At 39.7% G+C, this 23,965-nt stretch overlaps 1 protein-coding gene across 2 annotated transcripts; it reads left to right on the forward strand.

Moving 5' to 3' along the window:
* Nucleotides 1-12: 12 nt before the first annotated feature.
* LOC138966822 (voltage-gated purine nucleotide uniporter SLC17A9-like) lies at nt 13-23,493 on the forward strand. 2 transcript variants are annotated; one of them, XM_070339169.1, is made up of 12 exons: nt 13-116; nt 5,744-5,870; nt 6,345-6,564; nt 7,862-7,961; nt 14,344-14,417; nt 14,835-15,000; nt 15,574-15,670; nt 16,528-16,615; nt 17,347-17,381; nt 17,834-18,005; nt 18,639-18,668; nt 19,257-23,493. In XM_070339169.1, exons 1-12 carry the CDS (start codon nt 22-24, stop codon nt 19,397-19,399), a joined length of 1,347 nt encoding a protein of 448 aa, XP_070195270.1. In that variant the 5' UTR covers nt 13-21; the 3' UTR covers nt 19,400-23,493. The 2 variants fall into 2 exon arrangements, with proteins under 2 accessions (XP_070195270.1, XP_070195269.1); XM_070339168.1 differs by lacking the exon at nt 7,862-7,961 and adding an exon at nt 10,098-10,197.
* The last annotated feature ends 472 nt before the right edge of the window (nt 23,494-23,965 follow it).

Below are 23,965 nucleotides of genomic sequence, written 5' to 3' on the forward strand. Positions count from 1 at the left end.
TGTGGTTGTTCGCCTAAGAACATGGCGGCCGTTGGGATTCGCAGTGGTGACGTCCACGTACCTTGCACGGTTCTCATCAAAGACAAAACAGTTCCGACGGGAAAGTATTGGACAAGGTAAATGAAAATCATCTTGATTTGCTACCTTGATGACGTTGTTTTGATTTGTTGTACGAATTTGATGAATGTATGACTTAACTTAACTGTATGAAGAAGAACATCCCACACAAAAGACCTAGGAAAAAAGACAAACAACCATGGATCACACCATCCCTAAGAAGGCTGATCAGAAAGAAAAACAGAAAATACAAAAAGATGAAGAAACAGAACACAGACGCACTGAGGACTGAGGTTAAGTATCTCAGAAGAGATGTACAGAAGGGCATCCGCAAAGCATACTGGGAGTACATAAGCAACCTTTTCACTCCTTCCAAAGAAGAAGCCGACTCTCTACCATCAACAAAACGCTTCTGGACCTACATGAAACATCAACGCTCCACTTCATCCGGGATACCTCCTTTGAAAAACAAGGGGCGCCTAGTCACTGACTCTAAGCAGAAGGCGAATGTCCTGAATGACCAGTTCTACAAAGCATTCAGTGACGGACGCACCTACACCAGCGAGGAGTTCCAGACGAAATGCACCATGTCCAGCGACCAGGAATCTTTTCCCGCCATGGATGAAATCTCCATCTCAAAGAAGGGAGTTGAAAAACTCCTTCTGAACCTGGATCCCACCAAAGCAACTGGCCCAGACGACCTATCCCCCCGTGTCCTCAGAGAGCTCGCACCCGAAGTTTCACCAGCACTGACGACCATCTTCCAGGAATCACTCCGCTCAGGGTCCGTCCCGGATGACTGGAAGACTGCCCATGTCGCCCCAGTATTCAAAAAGGGCGAGCATTATGACCCAATGAACTACCGCCCAATTTCTCTCACAAGCGTTTCGTGCAAGGTGATGGAGCACATTCTGGTCAGCAGCATCATGAGTCATCTCGAGTCCAACAAGATACTGTGCGAAGAACAACATGGGTTCAGAAAAGGTCGTTCATGTGAAACCCAACTGCTTGAACTCTTTGAGGAACTCACAACCAACTTAGAAAAAAGCCTCCAGACTAATATAGTTGTCATGGATTTTGCCAAGGCATTTGACAAAGTCAACCACAGTTTACTGTGCCATAAACTCCACCACTATGGTGTCCGAGGAAAGGTCAACGACTGGATCGGGAGCTTCCTCAGTGGGCGCCGCCAGTCAGTCGTCGTGGAAGGGGCAGAGTCTGACTATACTGACGTCAAGTCAGGAGTACCCCAAGGATCTGTGCTGGGCCCATGCCTCTTCCTAGCCTACATCAATGACCTACCGGACAGAGTCACTTCAAGCTCGCGCCTGTTTGCAGACGACACCATGCTGAACAGGCCAGTGACTTCTCAACAAGACCACGAGAGTCTCCAGGACGATCTGCGAAGCTTAGAAGCATGGGAAGAAGAGTGGGAAATGTCATTCCATCCTGACAAATGCAACACCCTCCCAATGACTCGAAGCAGAACAACCAAGCCCCACGACTACGTGCTCCATGACCACCAGCTGGAGTCGGTGGACGCCATCAAATACCTGGGCGTCACCATTCAGAAAGATGCAGGTTGGGACAAACACATCAACAACGTGTGTGCCAAAGCCAACAGTGCACTAGGCATGCTGAGGAGAAACCTGAAAATCGGATCTCCAAAGACAAAAGAACTAGCCTACAAATCACTCGTCCGACCAATAGTCGAGTACGCTTGCACAGTCTGGGACCCGCACAAGATCAAAGAGGTCAGCCAGATTGAAAAAGTGCAGCGTAGGGCAGCTCGTTTTGTTCTCAACAGACACAAACAGACGGCCAGCGTGGACGACATGCTCAACGAACTAGAGTGGCCCTCGCTAGAAGAACGCAGGAAAGAGGCCAGGCTCTCCATGCTGAAGAAGATCACATCGGGATCCGCACATGTGAGGTGCGAGGAGCTACACCTACTCGCCCCAAGGGCTAGAAGAGGAGTCCCCACAGAGAGACAGCAATTCAAGCGGATCCCAGCGAGAACAAACTACAGAAAGAACAGCTTCCTCCCAAGAACAATCAGGGACTGGAACGAGACCCCTTCATCCCTCCTCCTCTCACACCCCCAGACCCCAGACTCCTACACTGCGCAGGAGTCGAGTTCCTGCATTGTGCAGGAACTCCCCAGCCCCCAGTAGATTCTAGCTAGGGTTTTTTTTTTTTTTTTTTTTTTTTTTGTTCACTCTTTGGAATCTGCAACCCTCCACAGTGTGACATAATGGTCAGCCAAAATGACCGTGGTCACAATATGGAAGAAGAAGAAGAACTCTTTCTTACCGCTGTTGGAAGCCTTCACTGGCTTCAGGCTTCACTGAACTGAAGAAATATTGAAAGTGATGTCCGCTGAATCAGAAAATGTGTCTGCTGTCAGTGACACTGTGAACGCTTTGCTTTGTGTTCGCAAATCTAATAAGTTTTCCAGGTAATCTTGAACTTTAGCGTGTTAAATTCATAGCTCAGAATCCAGTGACATTCTATGATTCTTTACTTATTTTTGATACAAGTCCATGTAAGCAAGCCAAAGAACATTTGTCGTTAAATTAATTGACGGATTGAGCTCCAAACTTAAGCATAATTAATTAATTTGGTTGTTCAATCGACGAAAATGCACCGAAAATGGCGTACGTTGTCAACCATGGGACATCAATTTACACGAAAGAGTTGTCTCCCTTGTCCACTCGTACGGATAATTCCTTCTTTGACCCATGTAAACGAAATGCATTCGTCCAGTTCATCGGAGTTCATTCCGTAACTTCAAAGGGATCTAAAATGACTTGTTATGATTACAAGTGCAGGTTCTACAAATTTGGAGACTTAAATGCCTCTGAATTATGAGCTATGAATTTAACACGCTAAAGTTCAAGATTACCGTTTTCCATATATATTCAGTGGATGTTTACTCACTGTGGTTCGATTTGTCAATATCAGCCATGTGGCATGTGAGAACTTGAAAATAGAACTAGAAATTTCAAATATTTATTTGGCCGTGGCTGGAGATCCGGCGAGTCGGTTACGGAGCCCCCAGGCTCGGGGACCGGCACTTTCCACTTTATTTTTCGAAGTCTGACGGGTCGTTCATTAAAGAATTTCTTCTTAAGTTCAATTCAAACGTGGTCTTTGGTTTTTTGAGTCACTTGAGAAAAAGTGACTCTATGTAATCGGTCAGTGTTAGTCTGTCCGGCCGGCCGTCCGGCCGGCCGTCCGTAGACACCACCTTAACGTTGGACTTTTCTCGGAAACTATCAAAGCGATCGGGCTCATATTTTGTTTAGTCGTGACCTCCAATGACCTCTACACTTTAACGATGGTTTCGTTGACCTTTGACCTTTTTCAAGGTCACAGGTCAGCGTCAAAGGAAAAATTAGACATTTTATATCTTTGACAAAGTTCATCGGATGTGATTGAAACTTTGTAGGATTATTCTTTACATCAAAGTATTTACATCTGTAGCCTTTTACGAACGTTATCAGAAAAACAAGGGAGATAACTAGCCTTTTCTGTTCGGCAACACACAACTTAACGTTGGGCTTTTCTCGGAAACTATAAAAGTGACCGGGCTCAAATTTTATGTGAACGTGACTCATTGTGTTGTGAATAGCAATTTCTTCCTGTCCATCTGATGCCTCATATAATATTCAGAACTGCGAAAGTGACTCGATCGAGCGTTTGCTCTTCTTGTTTTTAGAAAGACTTGTATTTCGGCAACAGCGGGATCACTGATAAGCTACTGACCGTAGCGAGATATGCAGTTTGCATGTGTCAGAGATTCTGTCAAAGCAGACATAGTCGAAGTTACTCGATGCGAAGCAGATTTATGTTTTGCCATAACTTACTAATGGAAATCTGGGTTTTTTTTTCTTCTTTTTTTTTCCATGTTTAATGATTTATGTACTGCATTTTGTAATTTAATGCTGCTTCTAGCCTCGAGACCAGTGATTCATTAGCGTTGCTAATTATAGTTCCCGGACGAATTTGGTGATCAACTTGATGCCGAATCAGTGACTCGTGAGCTTTGTTGTTATACAATCTCAGTTCGATCACCGAAATGCTTTTGAATAAAGAAGAATAGAAAAAAATAAAAGAAAAGAGAGTTAAGAGGGGAACAAAAAAGTTAAACATATTTTTTTTATAAATAAAATAACTTGCGATGGCAGGGCTCGAACCTATGACCTCACGAATTGGCATTGCACAGTTCGCTAACAAGTGAAAATTAGGAATGTCTATTTTGTAAGATACCGGTGACTGCCGGTTCCCGAGCCTGGGCCGGCTCTGTAACAGGCTTGCCGGTTCCCGAGCCACTCTGTATTTATTTTTCTCTTCAGGGATAGCCAAATTGTCCTCCCGGTCGCCAGGGTCAAGTAAAATATCCGCCGGGCTAGTAAAAACCTCCTAGCAACTCGCCCGGCTGGCCAGTGAACATTCAGGCAGGCCGTTCAGGCAGTATTTTACTCGCCATGGCAAGTAGAAATGTACATCTACTCGCCAAATGCGAGTAAAGTTGCTGAAACAAATTGTTTGTTTGGCTAGTAAAGTTTGCTCTCTGGCTAGTACATTTTCAGAATAACTAGCCAAAGGCGAGTACACCATTTGTTGGACTTTCAGCTCTGTCAGGTCAATTTTAATGCAACACTATTGGTTGTAATATTATTGAGATTCAAAGCCATATAAACACTGCAGGTGCTGCAACTGTGGTATGTACCGGGCCATCAATATTTCTGACGTGACAGGCTAGTGACTTTCTTGAAGTTACTAGCTCGGCTGGTGAGTTAAAATTTTGAGATATATATATATATGGCCATCCCTGCTCTTGAAGTTGAAAGTAGAAACAAACTAAGCCAAATCTGTCCCCCACTATAGCCTCTCATTATGTAAGACAGCGAGAGTGTATATGGTTTGATATCCTTTCACATCCGCCACTCTCAGTCACCCCAAGCATTCAAACGAGCACTTAAAACACACCTCTTTAAGAAATACAACCCCTGATTTTGTTTTTCTCAGTCCATCAGTAGGCTACATCATAGTACATGTAGTGTATTTGTTGTTTTAGTGATAATGTGATAATGTATATATAAACATCAAGGGCTGTTTTCAGAATTGTTGATAACATGTTCTGTTTGATTAAGGGTATTCAGCTGGTATTTCTTTGTTTTCACTACCTACATGTATTTTATTCATGTTTTTATTACTTAGTTAGTGGAAGAATTTTTTGTAATGTATGTTTGATGGTGTATGCTTTTAATTAAGCGTTGTTGACTATGAATGTAGATGTAAATGCTTGTATAACTGTGTTTTAATTTTAAATGTGTCGAGCACAAAGAGCATAATTGTAAAGTTATGATGTTGCGCTATATAAATGCTCATTTATTATTATTATTATTATTAAATGCTCAAGTATGTTGTTCCAGTTAGTGTGATTAAATTGAATTTTAGATTAAGAAAATCAAAATGTGAGCTTTAGATCTGGAAAGTAAAGCTGAGAGATTGAAACACATGAGGTGATTGAATATCATTGATTATTATATAACATTTTATAAAAGCAACCAAAGAAAAGCAGTGTTATGCAGCTCACACATGTACACATTCATTTACAGGTAGTATTGTGTCACACTATAATTGGCAACATTCACAATTTTCAAATAACATTTTTCAGGTCCGAGAAACATCAATGGGCGCTAGGGCTGTTTTGCGGTACAGCTATGCTGTACGCATCCAGGACGATCATGCCTATGTGTGTGGTGACTGTGGCGGAGGAGATGAAATGGGACAAGACAGAGTCGGTCAGTGTTCTTTTGTGTTTTTCTTTTAATTAGAATTAGAATAAAATCTGTGACTAAAGATATGTGTGAATATATTTGTCTTTACAAAATAATGTTCTAACTGTGCAGAAATATATAAATATATTATAAAAAAAATTTTTAAGAAAAAGGAAAAAGAGGCACATGCAGCTAGTATTTTCAATGTTTATTTCTAAAAGTTGTAAAATTGTGAATACTACTGGACCCCGATTCATTTATGCTACACATGCAGACATGGTGAATGTGACACCTCCTGCTATTGAATTACCCATTACGCAATTACAAACAAAAAACAGTTGTTGTTTTTTTAACAAGAAAGGGTTGATTAATATTTTGGGAAGATGTATGCTGAAAACACAGCGCTACATGCTCTTAAAATAAATTGCAATGTTCACAGTCTATCTGCTTGAGATTTTTTGTCCTGAAGCAAGGTGCTTTCTTGATCTGATCATTCAGGGTACAGTGTTGTCAGCATTCTTCTGGGGCTACACCATGACACAGTTCCTGGGCGGCTACCTGAGTGATCGCATCGGTGGAGATATTGTTTTACCCATTGCAGCCTGTTTGTGGTCTATGATCACCTTCTGGACCCCCCAGCTAGCCTACCTGTCCACCGATAAACACACCGCTCTCTATATGGTGGTGTTGTCACGTGTGTTTCTGGGTATCTGTCAAGGTAGGAGGACTTTATATTCTTCTGTGACTGTGTGTACGCTACTGATTGATTTAGTGTATTTTTGATTACCAGTGTGCGCTCAGTCTTTATGATAATACTGTTTGTTTGAGTGGTTTTGATCGGGGGGGGGGGGGGGGGGAGGGGGGTGGTCTGCTTTGATAGTTGTTATCTCTTGAAGTTTAACTTCTGTTGAAAAGAGAAGTTAAACTGTTCAGAAGACATAGAGGTTACGTACACTTACCTGTGTTATTAAGTTCACTGCTATGGGGCTGGGGGGGGGAGGGAGCTCACTTGCTTTGTGTGTGTGTCTCTCTCTCTCTCTCTCTCTCTCTCTCTCTCTCTCTCTCTCTCTCTCTCTCTCCCTCTCTTTATCCCTCTCTCTCTCTGTCTCTCTCACTCACACGCACTTTCTTTTCCTTTCTAACTACCTATCTTTTTTTTCCCCCGTCTCTGTTCCCTTTTTGGTACTGTATTTTTTTTCTATAGATCTTATAATTTCATTTTGTGATGTGAACTCAGTTCAGTCAATGAAATACACATTGCAGTAATTGTGAGTGGTGGGAGCATTACGAGTAATGTTATTGTTAATGTCAACCTCCATGCATTATATTTCAGTACCATGTCTGCTTTTTTTTGCAAATTAAGAAATGTAAATTCTTCAAGACATCAAAAGCCCAAAAATAGAACATTTATTTTGTATTAATTAGTTTTTCTTTCTTTAACCAATGCTGATACATGTGATTAGAGTAACATTACAAAAATTACAAACACAAAAAACAAACACCCCAAAAAGCTTCTATCAGTGCCGGGACAAATTAATGAATGACAAGGTGCTTTATTTTTTTGTTATTGAGGTTAAATCTGCTTCTGAAATTAATGTGTATCATTGTTGTAACTGATCCAACCAAATTGGGTGGTGGTTCATGGTGACTGTGTACATAAGGTGTCTGTGCGTAATCATTGGTAATCGTAGAATTTCAAATAAATGTTGCATTTGTCATAGGTTCATGTTGTTATTGTTGCTGTTTAACCATTTCTTCACCTTTTCATTGTTTGTTATGTCTTGTTTTTTTGTTTTTCTTCTCATTTTCCACACTTGCGCCAATTCTACACCCTTTGTGTAATTTTTCATGTTCATGCATGTGTGAGCTGTTCGGTTTCTTTTCCATGATGTATATACACGTATACATATTCATGCTGCCATTGTAGAGTGACACTTTTCTAACTTCTTTTGTCGCATTTTTGCCAAAAAATCATTTCCATGTTTGTATGCCTGCAAGTATGACCTGTCATGCAGGTGCGGTGATGCCTGCTATTACTAGCACTATCTGTCAGTATATTGAGCAAAATGAGCGCTCAGCGTACGTTGGTCTGATCATTTCGGGACAGTACCTTGGGTAAGTCTGTGGTGGAAAATGAAGAAGGGGCCCTCTCTGTACTCACACCGCTTCATGACTAAAAACTTTGCAGTGGGGCTCTGATTGTTGAAAATGTATCTCCAGTGTAAAGTTGGACTTCTTGCATAAAAAAATTAAAAAATCATCAATTTGATTCAGACTTATAGCTATCAGACCCCACTGCTGCGGTTAACATTTGTCCTTGTTTCTCCATGGTTACTGGTGATTACTCCAGCAGCTGGTGATGGCTGGCCTGTAAACCAATGCTGCACCAATCATGATTTGTACTGGATCGTGACATTGCTTTTTTGGGGGCGGTGCACACTTTCATTTGGCCATGGAGAAATGAGGACACAATTCTTTTTTCTCTCTCCTTCTTTTCAGCAGTGCACAACTAAGTGGCATTGGACTAATAATTAACACTACATGCTTTGCTTCTTTGACTAATACAAAATTAACCTCTTCTGTCATAACTCACACTTCCCTCCCTCTCTCTCTTACTGCCCTCAATGGATCTAAAAGGACCAGCAGGATTTTCTGATTCTTTTCATGCTAAAATAATGCGCTTGTTGTTCCAGCTGTGCCTGAACATAATGTAATCAATATGTCTAACTTTTCAAACTGCATTAATGCTTGCATTGTGTGAAACTATACACATATACGAGCCAGCTGACACCAGCTTGCAAATAGATCAAAAGAAACAAATTTAAGCGGACATGTAAAAAATGCAGCTGAGGTTGACTTTTTCAATTGACATTGTAAAATTACCTTACACATGTTTGACCTTCCAATCCCCTACTGTTAAACTACTTTATAATTACATGATATACAGTATGTAAAGCTGGATGTACCTTCATCTTCTAACCCCCTCTCGCATCCCTAAATCTACAGAGTAAACAGTTTTAGTGCTTTGAAAACGTAAATTTATACGTGTACTTAATCCAAACAGGAATAGAATGAATAGGCTTTGAGAATGTTCTGTTCTTGCAGATGCCTTAAACCTATGCTGCTCAAAGGGTAGAGTTTAACTTGAAAGAAATATTGGCTGAAATTTATGTTGAAAAAAAAGTACTTTGAAAAGTTTGTTATCAAGATACACATGCAACCATTCTACCTGGTATGAGCACTGACTTCAATTTCTCTTTTGAGACATTTTTGTGACTTTAAAAAAAACTTATTTCTCATTGTAATTTCTGAATGTCTTATTGTTCTGTTTATGTCTTTTTCTTGATGGTTTAGTGTCATCAAGTTCAGTCGGGGACAGCAGAGACAGAAATATAATTTCTCAAAGCCAACTTTTTTCACAGTCAGTGTGGATTCTGTGCACACTAGCTATGGCCCTGTATTTCCATGCAGACTGGTTGTTATTGTCAGCGTCATCTGCTTTAGTTTATATGCAAACAGTAATTAAAGTGTTGATGTTGTTAGCTGCAGCCGCGTGTCTTCTAAGTTCTTCAAGACTTCTCCTGCACTGATGAATGGTTTTAACTTAAACTACCCCGAAGGACTGTTAATCGGTCTTTCCTGAACAATTTATTATTGGTCCAAATGTCAGTGAAAACAGCAAGCCTTCAGTTGTTGTTGGTCTATCGGTCAAGCTTCTTTTGAGAAATTAACAAAATCGTTGTCTTGGAATCTGCAGTGTCTTTCTCGGGTGTTCCCAGTTTCTCTCTTGAAATGCAAAGTTTTCCTTTGGTTTGTTTTTATGCTGTTTCTTTGACATTTTAGAAGCAGCAGCAATTAAGTCAAGGATATTACTGGCTTTTTTTCTGAGGGCATGTGTCACTTTCTCAGGGAGGATGAAGGCCGCAGGTTGGACTTATCATCAAGCTTTTTCTCCCACATGTTGAAAAGTGAATTTGCCTTTTGTCAGTGTATTCTGTAGTTCTTAACTCTCCTAGCCAATCCTTTTTTCTCCGCAAATGCTGGGTTCTTTCAGTACCGAAAAAAAATTCTAGATCATTTCTTCTCTGGAAGAAATACTATAGTTCTTATTTGCTCTGAAGCAGAACAAAGGCTGCCTACTGTCAGTCTCTGAAGCCCTTGTTTTCCTGTTTCATGTTCTTTTCATTTCCCAAGGGAACATAAAGACCACCTGCAGTGCATAAGTGTATGTTAACCGTTTTTGCTCGCCAGGTTTTCACTACCCAGGCATGACCAGTATCATATCTCGCAAGGTTCACGAACAGGAACGATCGCTGACGTATAGTCTTGTTGCTGCAGGCTCACATTGTGGGTAAGGTGTATTATATTGCATTACAAGTTTTTTTTCTCCGTTGTTTTCTTGGATCCATTTTGTCGTCCTGAATCATTGCCAACACTTAAACCCAACCCACATTCTTGCAAGCCATTATTCTGTCGTGTCTTAGGCTTGCCTCGGAATGTAGACTTTTGATCACTTTAAAGTTATAAATTTAGAAATGTGAATTGCGGTGGGAAAATGCAAACAGATTATCAGAGACCAGAAAGGGCAGCAATTATTACAAAGCAGGTGGTTAAAAAGAGCCAAATTTTAACTTTCTCAGCCTGTAAGGAACAAAATTGTGTCATGTTCTTATTTAACTCTTAGCTATTTGTCTCATTTGATCTGACAATGACATTCATTTAAATTAAATGAAAATTGTGTGTCTTTGTAGAAAAATCAATACCGTTCACACAGCTGACTCTTGTTGACGGAACATTTTCTTCATAAAGCAGGCCATACACAATTGTTGTGAATCCAATTATGTGTTCCAACACTGAATTTCATCGAACATAGTTTTTATCTGAAAATACCTCCCCACTGTATGAAGTTACTCAAGTTTTCATTGTTTCAATTTCTGGTCTCTGATCGTGGGAAAAAGTAATACTCTGTGGTGTGCATGTAAAACTGGTTTTCAAAACAAACAAAGCACAGCTGTGAAAATGAAAATGTTTCGCTGATCAATAAACTTAACACGTATAATCCTTTTAAGTGAACAGAGATGCATTGTGAACAAAATTACAATGCTTCTTCTGTTTTTAAAATGTGAGAGATTTTGTATTAAAAAAAGAGGCGTCTGAACAATATTTTAAAAATGGAATGTTGTGAAGTGGAGGTTTCATTTTATTGTCACTGAGACCAATTAGCATCGGTAACATATTCCACAATTAAGATTTGAGTGTGTGTGTGTGTGTGTATGCTCGTGTATAAGTATGTACATGTGTGTTTCCAGTGAAGGATATTAATTCATATTTGACCTTTTTTTTTAAAAATCTTTCAGCTAATATATTAAACATGTGTTTTAAACTGTCAGTTGTATTCTTCGAAAGGTCAATGACATGAAAAGTCTGACTTCTTCTGTCAGTGAGACTGTATGTGGCGCAGTCTGTATACATATACAGTCGAACCCACCTAAAACGAACACGCTAGTTACGAATTTTGACTTATAACGTATTAGTTTTAAGTTCCCAACTGAATACCTCTTTCTTCATGCTTAAAAAAAATGCTTGAAACGAATTCTTTGTAACGAATTTATGCTTATAACGAGCACTTTTTGGATTCCCAAGCATGCATAATGTCTGCAATTTACTCACGCTTATGACAAAATCTTTAAACTCGTCCCGAGATCGACATATCATGGGAATTTGAGAAGTTTGAATACATGTGTCAAAGTCTTCCCTTGCGTCGACTGCTTGAACCATCGCTCAACCGATCACTGAATAAAGTTAAACTGATTACACTGTACTCACAAAACAATTTCAAATTTAGAATCAAAGTGATTGATAGCTCAGACACTGAACATGAATGACTGACTGACGTTTATTTCCTTCGCGAATACCAAAAACGAAACATCAATGTTTTGAACGGAAGCCATTGCCAAAAAATATAGATGCCAGAGGAAACCACACTCTCAACGTTTGCGTTCGCCGGTTCGCGATAGTTTATCAGTCAGTCAGTGCTTTCGATTTGGATTTGAACATCATGTTGCAACCAACAAAAAAAACTAAATTGGCCAAGGTTTGCTACCCGTCGCCAAGGTAAGTGATTCCGGACAAATGATAGGAACACCGCGAATGTGGACAGTGTCAGTGTGTGTGTGTGTGACCAAAAACGTAACAACTGGATGAAACATCTGTGTGCTCACTCTCACTCAAACTCAACAATCATCACTCAACATGAGACACACATGAACATGTAACTGAATATGTCACTTTATTGTCCAAACGTGAAGCAGCATGAAAGTTGCGAAAGAAACAAATTGAAACACCATAAAATGTACAAGACTTAAAAAAATAAAAAATAAAAATAAAAAATCAATCAATTTTCTTAATACGAATTTTGGTTGAGACGAACTTTTTTTCCGATCCCCAGTGATTCGTCTTAAGCGAGTTCGACTGTATATGCACACGAAATGTAGAAATTTCTTGAGATTTCAGTCTTTTTTGACATATGTCATTATACTGAGGCTTTTAAGGTTCCCCAGCTTTTAGTGTGGTTTAGAAAAAAGGCAAGCGTTACTGCACTGTGGTATTCTTCACTGCCCGTTACTTTTGTTTCTGCAGCTGCTTCTACTTAAAAACACCTTCCTTCTCATGTTATGTAAGCTGTCATGTACGCAATCAGGGATCTATCCACTAGCTTTATGTCTGATAAGAGCTTCCTTCCATGTAGACACATACCAAACATTTAAAACCAGCAAAGGTGCTTTCTGTGCAGATTTTATTTGTATGAATTAATTTTGTATTTGCATAACACCTGTGTGAAATTAATTCAGAAAAAAATGTCAGCTCTACACAGGAAGCTCCCCCCGCGGGTTAGGGGGAAGAATTTACCCGATGCTCCCCAGCATGTCGTAAGAGGCGACTAACGGATTCTGTTTCTCCTTTTACCCTTGTAAAGTGTTTCTTGTTTTGAATATAGTCAATTTTTGTAAAGATTTTGGTCAAGCAGTATGTAAGAAATGTTAAGTCCTTTGTACTGGAAACTTGCATTCTCCCAGTAAGGTCATACTACGTTGCAAGCCCCTGGAGCAAATTTTTGATTAGTGCTTTTGTGAACAAGAAACAATTGACAAGTGGCTCTATCCCATCTTCCCCCTTTCCCCGTCGCGATATAACCCTTCGTGGTTGAAAACGACGTTAAACACCAAATAAAGAAAGAAAGAAGACAGGAAGCAGGTTTTGTTGTATGTGTCCACATGGCAGAATGCCCTTATCCCGTGAAACAGTCTGGACAGATCTGTTGTGGTGTACATGATCATCATGCAAGTTTATTACCAAGTAATAGAGGGCAAATTTACTCCTGTATAGGTTTTCACTCAAGAATGTTTGAATTATTTTTCAACTGCCAGTAGGTTTATTAGTGCACAGTACGTTTTTTTTATTTGCGGTATTTTGTATCTCAAGTGTGTACAAGAAAATGAAAATAGTAAATTTTTTTCTCTCTGTCATTCAATGATTCATACCTCCATTGCAAATGTTTTAATCTCTGTGCTCAGGTGCACATATTCCTATTTTAAGTTAACGACCCGGTTCATATTCACAAGCGTAGTTCATGTTAAAATTGTTATCATGACAGGAAAACATCACAGAGATATAATTTTTAGAGAATTCCTTTTTCTCAATATTTTTTTTTATATCATATGATATTTGAATTGTAAACTACACATCACTTTCTTTTCACAAATGAGGTTATTACTTCAAGAATTGAATGTCCAATGCCTTTAACTTTTAAGCTATTTTAGATTGTTTTTAAAACGTATTTTATTCAAATATTTTAGTTCTGAAAAATTGGTGCTTACTGAAGTTACCCATAAAGAATGATAACACGCAGACATGCATTGAACAAGTTATATAGAGTTGTAAGTTAAGACCCTTTCTTAAATTACCCAACGTAATATGAACCAGAACCATGTACAGTGGTACCTGTGATGTGAGGCCCCTCTGATGAGTGAACACCTCCCATGAAAGGACACTTTCTGGGGGCCCTTTGTCCACCTGCAATGTAGGGACACGTTTACCCGGTCCCAAGGGTGTCCTTTCTTCACGGGTACCACTGTAGTGATACCAACAGATTTTGTTGCTAAGGAAGTGATGGTATTGTGCACATTAAGGACACGTTTCCACGTAAGCCTCTTTATTTTGGTTATTTATTTACAAAAACCCAAGACAAAAAATTGATGTTCCACTCACTTGTTGTTTTCAGTGTATATAATTAAAAGATGTATTATCATCCCAATTTTTTTCTTCTTTGTACTGGTGCAAAACTGACAGCATGGGTTATGATGTCCATGTCCTAGTGTGGGTAAATTTCCTTTTTTAGATGTGCACATATGCAGTGATGAAGTTTCAGATTGGTGTTTGTGAATATGAGTATAGTGCTTTTGGGCCCTAAACCTGAAGTGTTTGTTGTTGAGTGCAGCACGCTGCTTACTGGAAGTATTGGCTCCATCCTGATGGATCGCTACGGCTGGGGAATGCCCTTCTATGTGATAGGTGAGATTCTGGCGCTCCACCACTGATTCCTGTGCTTTGAAAATATTTTGTCTTGCTTTTTTTTGCATGATCATGAAAGCCTCCACACGTACGTCCAGGACCTTGTGTGGAGTTAGTATTCTTCGATTTGGACTGCACAATACCAAAAATTAACATATGACAACCACAAGAAACGTGTGCGACCACACTCGCACAGACACACACGTCACAGACACACACACTCACCCACTCATCAGGTACATGTACAGTCCTGAAGATACTAAGGCCTGCCATTTATGCCCAAGATTCAATCACACACTTTCTATATTTTCTTCTGCCGACAGATATAAGTACAGCTGAGAAGACATAATGCGACTGACTTTTTCTACATAAGATATTATTCTTACAGAGTTCTTGACTATCGTTTTTACATGACAGGTATGTGTGGGATACTGTGGATGCTGTGCATGCGTTACTTCCTTGTCGCCCGTCACCGCCAGCGTTACATCAACTTGGGTCCAAACGGGAGTCCAGTGGTCAGTATGGGGGCCAAGGACTCACAGTCCGTGCCCTGGATCACTCTCTTCACAAAGTCAGCTTTTTGGTGAGTGTATGAGTAGATGGGCTAGTACAGTGGAACCCCTCCTTTAAGCCCCCCTTATTTATATAAGACTTCCCTCTGGGAATACCCCCTGGTTTCAGACTTTCCACTAATTTAACACACATGGACACACTTACGCCCACACACTTCCTTTTTTAAGACCGGTGATTTAATACTTCACTGATATCTCAGATATTCTGTTCTTAATGTCAATTCAACTCCAATTTTAAGCCTCCTTCTCCTTTAAGACCTGGCTTTCTCAGATTGTTGTGCATGTGGTCTTTAAAGGGAGGGTTGTTTGAGTACGGTACATGTGGTCAGTTTGTGCCAAAGGCTATGCTTTTTTTTTTTTTACCTGGCTGCTTCATAGAATTGTTTGAAGAAGGGCATGGGGAAGGAATATTTGTTGTGGTGTATTTGTGTGGTGGGGATGGATAGGTTGCCTGTGCTTGCTTGGCTGTACAGGGGGGGGGGGGGGGGTGGGGGCAAGTGTGACTGTGTGCGTGTGTTTGTTTGCAAGGGTTGAAGTTTAGACTGTTGGAGCTTTCAGAAAAAAATCTCTTTCAAACATTTCAGGTCCCTCTTGATCGGTCATTTCTGTGAAAACAATGCTTTCTACATTCTCCTGTCCTGGCTACCAACATTCTTCCACGAGAATTTTCCAGATGCAAAGGTAGATATAGATTTATTGTACAACAGCGACTACCTGCAAAGGTGTTTATTAGATTAATACAAACGTCACGGCAATCGGCTTATGTCATTATTGATTGTTGTTCATACTGACAGCTGTGTCTTTCAATACTGACTGATTCCCACAAAACTAATTATGAAGTCTGTTTATGATTAATGACTGTAGCTTTTGATTGTTGTACAAAAGCAATTTTGTCTGTTTAAAACTGCATGCAAGCATATATATATACGTGTGAAACAGGCTTGCACGCACTTCATTGTCTGAGACACTTTTGTATATTGAAGGTGGCAGCTAGCTGTGACATGGTTATAACCATCAATCAATGATGCAAAGCTGTGTAAAAGCATTCATTGTTCAATCCTTGAAAAGATGCTATATGCTGCACCTGTTTAGCTTCTCTCTCTCTGTCCATGCCTCGTTTTCTCTCTGTCTGTCTGTCCGTCTGTCTGTTTGTCTGTCTGTCTATATATATATATATATCTCTCTCTCTCTCTCTCTCTCTCTCTCTCTCTCTCTCTCTCTCTCTCTCTCTCTCTCTCTCTCTCTCTCTCTCTCTCTCTCTCTCTTTTACTCTGTGCAGTTAGTTATCAAAATTAGGAGAGAAAAATCACATATATATTTGACCACTTTTTGTATCAGACATAAACAATTCATAATCATACACTTGTTATTTTATTCAAACTTTACAATGAAAGGCATTCCACCTATTCATTTGTTTAGTGCATTTCTTTTCCCAAGTTAGTGAGTGAATGTATTGATCTGTCTATCAGTCTTGTAAGTTTTTGTGAATGTTGAACAGCAAGTGACTTTAATGAAAACATTTGTTATTTGTGTTTCAGGGCTGGGTGTTTAACGTAGTACCATGGGTAGTGACCATTCCCAGTTCTATAGGCAGCGGATGGCTAGCTGACCATTTGATTAAAAAAGGTGATATTTACCACTTCATTTATTTTCTGGTGAAAAATACCTGTGTATACTTCATGATATTGCAGAAGCTTGTAGATAAAATAAACGCTCGTCTCCATGAAGCATGCAAACGTAGTATAGTACCCAAATAGCCTATTTTCTGTAATTGTAAGCAGATTTTCGGAGTAAACATGATATATCTATATATGTTTTGATTCAGGAAGTAATACACATGTACAATGCAATCAATTTTTTTAATCTTTTTGTGAAAAATCTATTTTAATGACAACTTTAATGAACAAACTAAGTAATTATCCTTTAAGCTTCTTGAGCTGAAATACAATCCCATACTAGTCCAGACTGAGTCAAAGAAAAAAAATTCAATCAATTTGGTGAGTTCATCACAATTCCGCTTTAACTTTCACTTAAAGCCGCATATGACGTAATTAGACAGTAATCGAAACATTTTAAAATGATATCTGGGGATATCATCTTGGAGAATTCGTGTGTAAAGTTTCAGGAAAATCTGTCCTCTACACACACATGCACCACTACCCTCGTCTCGATTCCCAGTCTTACGGAAACTTTTAGTCTAAACTTTACTAAATGTAAAAGGGCAAAAGTTCTTAGTTCTTGCTTTTATTTAAAATTCATGCAGTTTGGCAGTGTAAACAAGTTGAAATCATTGAAAACCTTGATGTTCCGAACTTCTTAATTACTTTGTAATTTACTGTTCTTGTTTATTTGCACAGGTTACAGTGTCACATTTGTGCGCAAACTAATGGAGGTGAGTACAAGCCATATTTTCTTCTTTACAGGCAGCATTGTCACTATTATCAGATTGGAGCTACTGAACGTACAATTTGATTGTGGCTTTTACCGTCAGAGGTTTTTTTTGTCAGCAAAGACTGCGGTTATGAATTTTATGAAACTGCATTCAAAAACATTAGGCAGGATCTAGGTTCCTCTTTGAGTTCAGTGCAGGATGTGCCTTCAGTGCCTGATTTTGCTCAAGTCACAGGTCCTGTTGCATGTATTTTGCAATTTTACCCACTGGAACAACTGTCAGTGTTACACACTTAGAAAATATTCATTTTGTGTGGTAGACTTTTTATGTACCAGGTCTTTCTATTTTGTGCTTAAAGTGGTCTGAAACAGAGAACAGTAACTGTTTTTCACTGTGAACGAAAAGTGTTCATTTCACATGTTAGATGCTCAAACTCTATCACCGGTTTGCAGACGATAGCGCTCTGTGGAACGTCCTTCTTTTTGGTGCTACTGACGTACTGCAGCAGTTACGGTGCGTCGCTGGCCTGCATGGCTGTCGCTGTCGCCTGTTGCGGCTTCCACAACAGCGGCATTCTCGTCAACCCCCAGGACATCGCGCCGCGCCATGCAGGCTCTGTCTTTGGTGAGTGGGGGGGAGGGGGTAATTTAGGGGGCGGGGTTGGGTTACAGGGAAAACGAGGAGGTGGTTAAGAGGGTTGATCCTCGTGCAAAATGCAAAAGATTGTTTATTTATCTGGGTTTGTTTTGGATGTTCATTTGTGTTTTTTTCATTGACTGTCATAGCTGTAATTCAATTCAATTCAATACATCTTTATTAACTGAGTGTGTAACATACAGACATTTTTGTGTGTGGCTCGTATGCGCACATATTACAAAACATAAAAATCACAGCATTTCATAAGAATCACACATTCAAAACATAGATAACACTTACACATGCATTTATATATCCTTGATATAAGCTGTCTTTTATCATTCTGTTATGAATGAAATTGCAAATGTACACAAACATAAACAAAATCACACACACACACACACACACACACACACACACACACACACACACACACACACACACACACACACACTCTCCAGTCCTACCCCTCTTACCAAACTGTTATCTTTAAATCCAATTTTGTGGACGTTGCCTGATTTAGTTCTGTGACTTAAGCATTATTCTAATAATTTACTTGATTGCATGAAAAATGAATTGTGAAGTTTGTTGTGTTTTATCACCTTTGTGTTATGGTTACAGGTATTATGAACATGGCGGGAGCAATACCTGGTAAGCTGTTATTTTACAGAATGTTTATGACATGTGTTTTCACATCGTTAGATTGATTAGGGCTGGGGGTATGAAGGAGGATGGGCATTGTTAAAAAGAAGCAAGAAAAGTAATTGATAATATTGTAGTAGTTAATAAGTGGGGGGCGGGTGGGGGAGGGGGCAGTAGAGTCAACTTTTCCTTGTGCACATAAAATGTGGAAATGCATCGGTTTGCTGTGATTTTTATCTTCTTTTATTACTGGAGATCTGTGCTAAAGGTCATATGTCCTGTCACTAAACACAGAAGATTTACAAACACAACTCTTCTTTTCTACATTACCCACACCAGACTACCCCTCACCCAATTATTCAATCCTTGTGTAAAACCTATTCAAAGCTGAGTACAGTGGTTTATTCGAGGCCCCTCTGATCTTGTCTTGCGTAGCCACGCCCTGCCTGTCATATCTTGACCAAAATATACCTGTCATGACAAGGTCACCTGCAATGTAGGGACAGTTTCGGCTGGCCCAAAGGGTGTCCTTTCATCGCAGGTACTACTGTACTGTGGTTGAATACATGGAGCTGACATCCCTTTCTGGTGTTTCAGGTTTTGTGGGTGTGTATATTGCGGGCCACATACTGGAGGCCACCAAAAGTTGGAGTGCTGTGTTCAACCAGACAGCAGGGGTCTGCATGTTTGGCTGGGTCGTATACATCATCTTTGGAACTGGGAAGCAGATTGTATCATAGTGTAGTGCAGAAAGAGAGAGTGCATGCCTGTGTGTGTATACTGGAGGGAACATGATTGTATGTTGAGTGGTATGCTGAAAGACTATGTCCAGCTGGGTTATGCTTGTGTGTGTGTGCTTGTGTGTGTGTGCGTGTGTGTGTGGTTGCAAGCATGTATGTCTATGTGTGTGTGTGTGTGTGTGTGTGTGTGTGTGTGTGTGTGTGTGTGTGTGGTTGCAAGCATGTATGTGTGAGTGAGTGTGTGGTTGTCCACAAGCTAGGTCATGCATAGAACATGCATGTTTATGTGTGAGCATGTGCACTGAGAGAGAGCATGCAGAACTATAAGAAAAATTGCAGTAAATTAAAAAAGAACGGCACATTTTCTATAACATTGTGTAAATGTGTATGGGGTTGAAGATGGGAATGAATAATTGTAATTGCATGTACATATTTTAATGATTTGTAAATTTGGAGGAAATGTCTGTAAAACTTTCCTCAAAAGTCATCACTGTTTTAATGTTATGGTGTTTTTACTTGCCGTGGTAGGCATTTGGGTCTCTGGGACTTATATTTATTAACAACACATACCCTGGTATGTTTGTGTGGATGCATAGAAAAACAACCAACCAAATCTGAAGTTTGAAAATGGCTTCTGTGAAAATGCAGATTACATTCAGTATTCTCTGAGTCCATATTTTGTATTTTTCACAGGGTATTTTTTTAAGCAAGCATATACTTAATTGCAATGCATGTAAAATTGCCTGACATATTTGTGATAATTTTAAGCTGCAAGAAACCACATACAGATAAGTTCCATTTATTATGTACAGTATTATTGCTTTTCTGCTCTAAAAGGATGGTTGTGTGCCTGGTGTGTCCAGAGCTCTATGAATTCTTGGGTTTAGTTTTCTACATGTATCACAGTGGGATTTATGATATGAGGAAGAACAAACAAATACAAAAAAGACACACACACAAAAAGGAAGAAAAAAGATTACATTATAATGCGTTAAAATAGAATTTAAAAAGTACAACTTATACATGCAGGTTTGGGCTGCCAACTGTTACCCTTTCAGCATAGTATTCTACGTTGTTGCAGACATTGTTACGCTAAGCTAAAATTTGGTATGCTTAAACAAATAATGACAAGCAGGCAAGTCAGCTCCCTCTTTGTTGCGAGTCCTGGTACTCATTTCTGCTTCTCACTCTGTGTAGCGGTCAGAATATGGGTCAAAAAGCATTGTCTACTCTGAAAAGTGGCACTATAGATACTAAAATTTTTGTTTGTTTGTTTGCCGACCATGAAGGGCCATATCAGGGCGGTGCTGCTTTGACATATAACGTGCGCCACACACAAGACAGAAGTTGCAGCACAGGCTTCATGTCTCACCCAGTCACATTATTCTGACACCGGACCAACCAGTCCTAGCACTAACCCCATAATGCCAGACGCCAGGCGGAGCAGCCACTAGATTGCCAATTTTAAAGTCTTAGGTATGACCCGGCCGGGGTTCGAACCCACGACCTCCCGATCACGGGGCGGACGCCTTACCACTAGGCCAACCGTGCCGGTTTGAGAGATACTCAAATGGGCATTACATTCCTGCTTTCTAAATAATATTTTTAAAAAAAGTATATTCTTGCGCAAGATAAGCATAAATGCTATACTAAACACCATTTGCTACACTGAAAATTAAACAAAAATTCCAATTGTTACACTTGAGGCTTCACAAAGGTTAGCAGGTCTGATACACCTTAAAGGTACCGTCCCTCCCGACTGCATGATCATGATTACCGCCACAGATCTCCACAAATCTTCCAAAAGTAATGGAGCATCTTTCCCCTCGAATACAGTGTATACCAAAAATCAGGAGCATGGCTGCAATCTGTGCGGAGTGGGAATTCTTTGTTTTAGCAATCTAGCAGAGTGAAAAAGGTGTCACTTATAAAATTAATTCAAGAAAAAATTTCCGCTCTGCAGAGGAAGCAGCAGGCTGTTGATTTTTGGCATGGGTTTAAGTTGAAGGAGGCTCTTACTTACACGAGAAGGAATGTACCTTTAAATTTACAAACTCCACTAACATCGACTACTGAAAATTAAAAAAAAAAAAATCTAAAATGTATTAATTTATTACATGTGATATGTTTCTTCTGTTGTTTCTTTATGGATAGTTTATTTGTGAGCTCTACTTATCTTTGTGTTATATGTACTTACTCCATCCTTCATTCCATCATTTTATTACTGAACTGCATCTGTTTACTGTGAATGGATCACTGTATAAGAATGTCAGATGCAAGTTATGTGCAAAATCACCCTTTCAGTGAAGACAGATGAGTTCGCTAATCTCAGATTTCCACATTGGTGTAAATGGCATAGGTTTTCTCATGTGTTTTAAGTTTTAAAATGCTGTACATTACAAGAATTGTATTTGTTGTAGATTTCATGATTATGTATACATGTAACTGGAAATTGAACGAAGAAAATACCTAAAAGTAACCTGATAGGGATTGCCTCTGTGCTGTATTACCTTTTGTGCATACAGTTAGACCTGCCCAAGTACTTTAAAGAAAGAGAGCAATGGGATGGGGGTGGGCTGAGTGTTTAGTGATTGCTTTAAGTATTTTGTAGAGTGGGGGGCGTTTTTGGCTCACGTAAGTGTAGCCTATGCGATCGTAACTTTGTCTGTCTGTGCGTGCGTGTGTGTCTGTGGTAGAAACTCTAACATTTGAAGACGTCACATTACATTGACGTCACATTATGACGTAAGAGGGTTAGACGTCACGCGAAGGAAGTACTGAAAGTCTCGGTCATTATTATTTTGAGCGGGCCGAGACTAGTTGGCAGTCGTGTCCCTGTAAGTAGGCTACATGCAGACAGACAGATCTAGATCTAGTGTCTCGCTTTCTTGCACAGTTTCACCTATGCTCTTTCTGTGTGTGTGTGTGTGTGTTACTGTTTGTCGATTTCTTACGTGAGCCTTGATGGCTTCGCCTCTTGTTCTCACATTTTCTGCTTCACTGCATTCCTCGGTCAGGCTCTGTCTGATGAGCTTGGCTTTAAGAAGCATGGGAGTTCAAAAATATTTCAAAATATGACATAGTGCTTGGGGCTCTTTTCGGGTATAGATTTGACCATTTTTGTATTGATTTGAGATAATGTATGTGAACAGGACTCCAACATTTTAACAGAAGATAGCTAATCATACTCAGCAACTTTTCTTCTTGAGCACTGCGTAAAAGTAGCTTTTTTTTGTGGTAAATAACTTAAAACGTCCACCTGTACCTGTATTTAGCGATTCAAACAAACGGGTCAACTGGTCACGGCAACTGGTCAATGTAGGTGAAAATGACGAAACAACTTGATTTTGATACCAAAATGGAAAAGGTTAACTTTAGTTTTAGTGACAGGTTACGAGTGGTTATCTTATTTCTGTGAAATGCCTTGGTGATTTTTGGTGACTCAAAGACTGCTGCTCTGTTGAAAGAGTGGATACTTATGCTGGTGATTAAAAGGCCTGAATGGTGATCTGCCTTGAAGTATGTGTCGGTTTTGAATGAATGGTGGAGTGACACTTGTACCTTGTTCTGTATACTCTCTCTCTCTCTTTCTCTCACACTTCATGCTGACCTTGGTTACAAAAAAAATTACTAGTTGGACGTGATTCCTTCAATCGCTAGAAAGATCAAAGCCTGGGGTATATTCACTTAAATCACCCATACAGACTGAAATTCTTCCCAGACGGAGACAACAAAAACATCAGGTCATTGTCCAATTAAATGAATTCATTAAAACATCGACTTTGACAGTTTCTATCCTCCAGCATCACGGTACGTGAGACAAATGTTGTAGCCCTGGATAGTCATAAATAGACGCCAGCTTTAATGAGTTATTTGCTTTAACTTAACCCTTAGGCTGGTTGTCGCGCTACTTAACATATACTGTCACCTGGTTGTCACATGTCTCACTACTGGCTCAGTCTGTTTGGTCGGTTCCGATTACCTCCCATGGATGCGAAAACCTATGACCGTTTTTCTTTATTTTTCTCTCTGTTAATTCACCAGTGGCTATGTAACATGTGTTACAGAATTGCACCGGTGTAAGGGTTAATTTGCTCCCAAATGTCAAATGCAATAAAACAGATGTAACTTTGGCTGTCATAAAATACAATGTTAAACAACTTTTAAGTGTTTAATTGCCATGGCAGATCTAAATGACTACATTGAGATGCTAAAAGTGAAAGACTGGTTTGTTTCTCAAGGACTGATAAAAGGCTTAGAGAGAGAGTTTTGTTATCTGTGCAGACAGCTGCATGATCAAGAACGGACCATGAATGCAGACTTTATGAAATGGATCAGAGAAGACGTGTGCTGGCCTCCTAAATCAATCAATCAATCAATGAGGCTTATATCGCGCATATTCCGTGGGTACAGTTCTAGGCGCTCTGCAGTGATGCCGTGTGAGATGAAATTTTATACGGCCAGTAGATTGCAGCCATGTCGGCGCATATTTACTTTTCACGGCCTTATTCCAAGTCACACGGGTATGGTAGACAATTATTAACTGTGCCTAAGCAATTTTGCCAG

The sequence above is a fragment of the Littorina saxatilis genome, linkage group LG5 (genome assembly GCF_037325665.1).
Source record: "Littorina saxatilis isolate snail1 linkage group LG5, US_GU_Lsax_2.0, whole genome shotgun sequence".
NCBI lineage: Eukaryota > Metazoa > Mollusca > Gastropoda > Littorinimorpha > Littorinidae > Littorina > Littorina saxatilis.

Excerpts from the sequence above, each read along its gene's own strand:
- LOC138966822 (XM_070339169.1), top strand. The coding sequence starts at position 22 with ATGGCGGCCGTTGGGATTCGCAGTGGTGACGTCCACGTACCTTGCACG. Across the intron at positions 5,871-6,344 it reads AATGGGACAAGACAGAGTCG|GGTACAGTGTTGTCAGCATT; the intron begins GTCAGTGTTCTT and ends CTGATCATTCAG. Across the intron at positions 15,671-16,527 it reads AGAATTTTCCAGATGCAAAG|GGCTGGGTGTTTAACGTAGT; the intron begins GTAGATATAGAT and ends TTTGTGTTTCAG.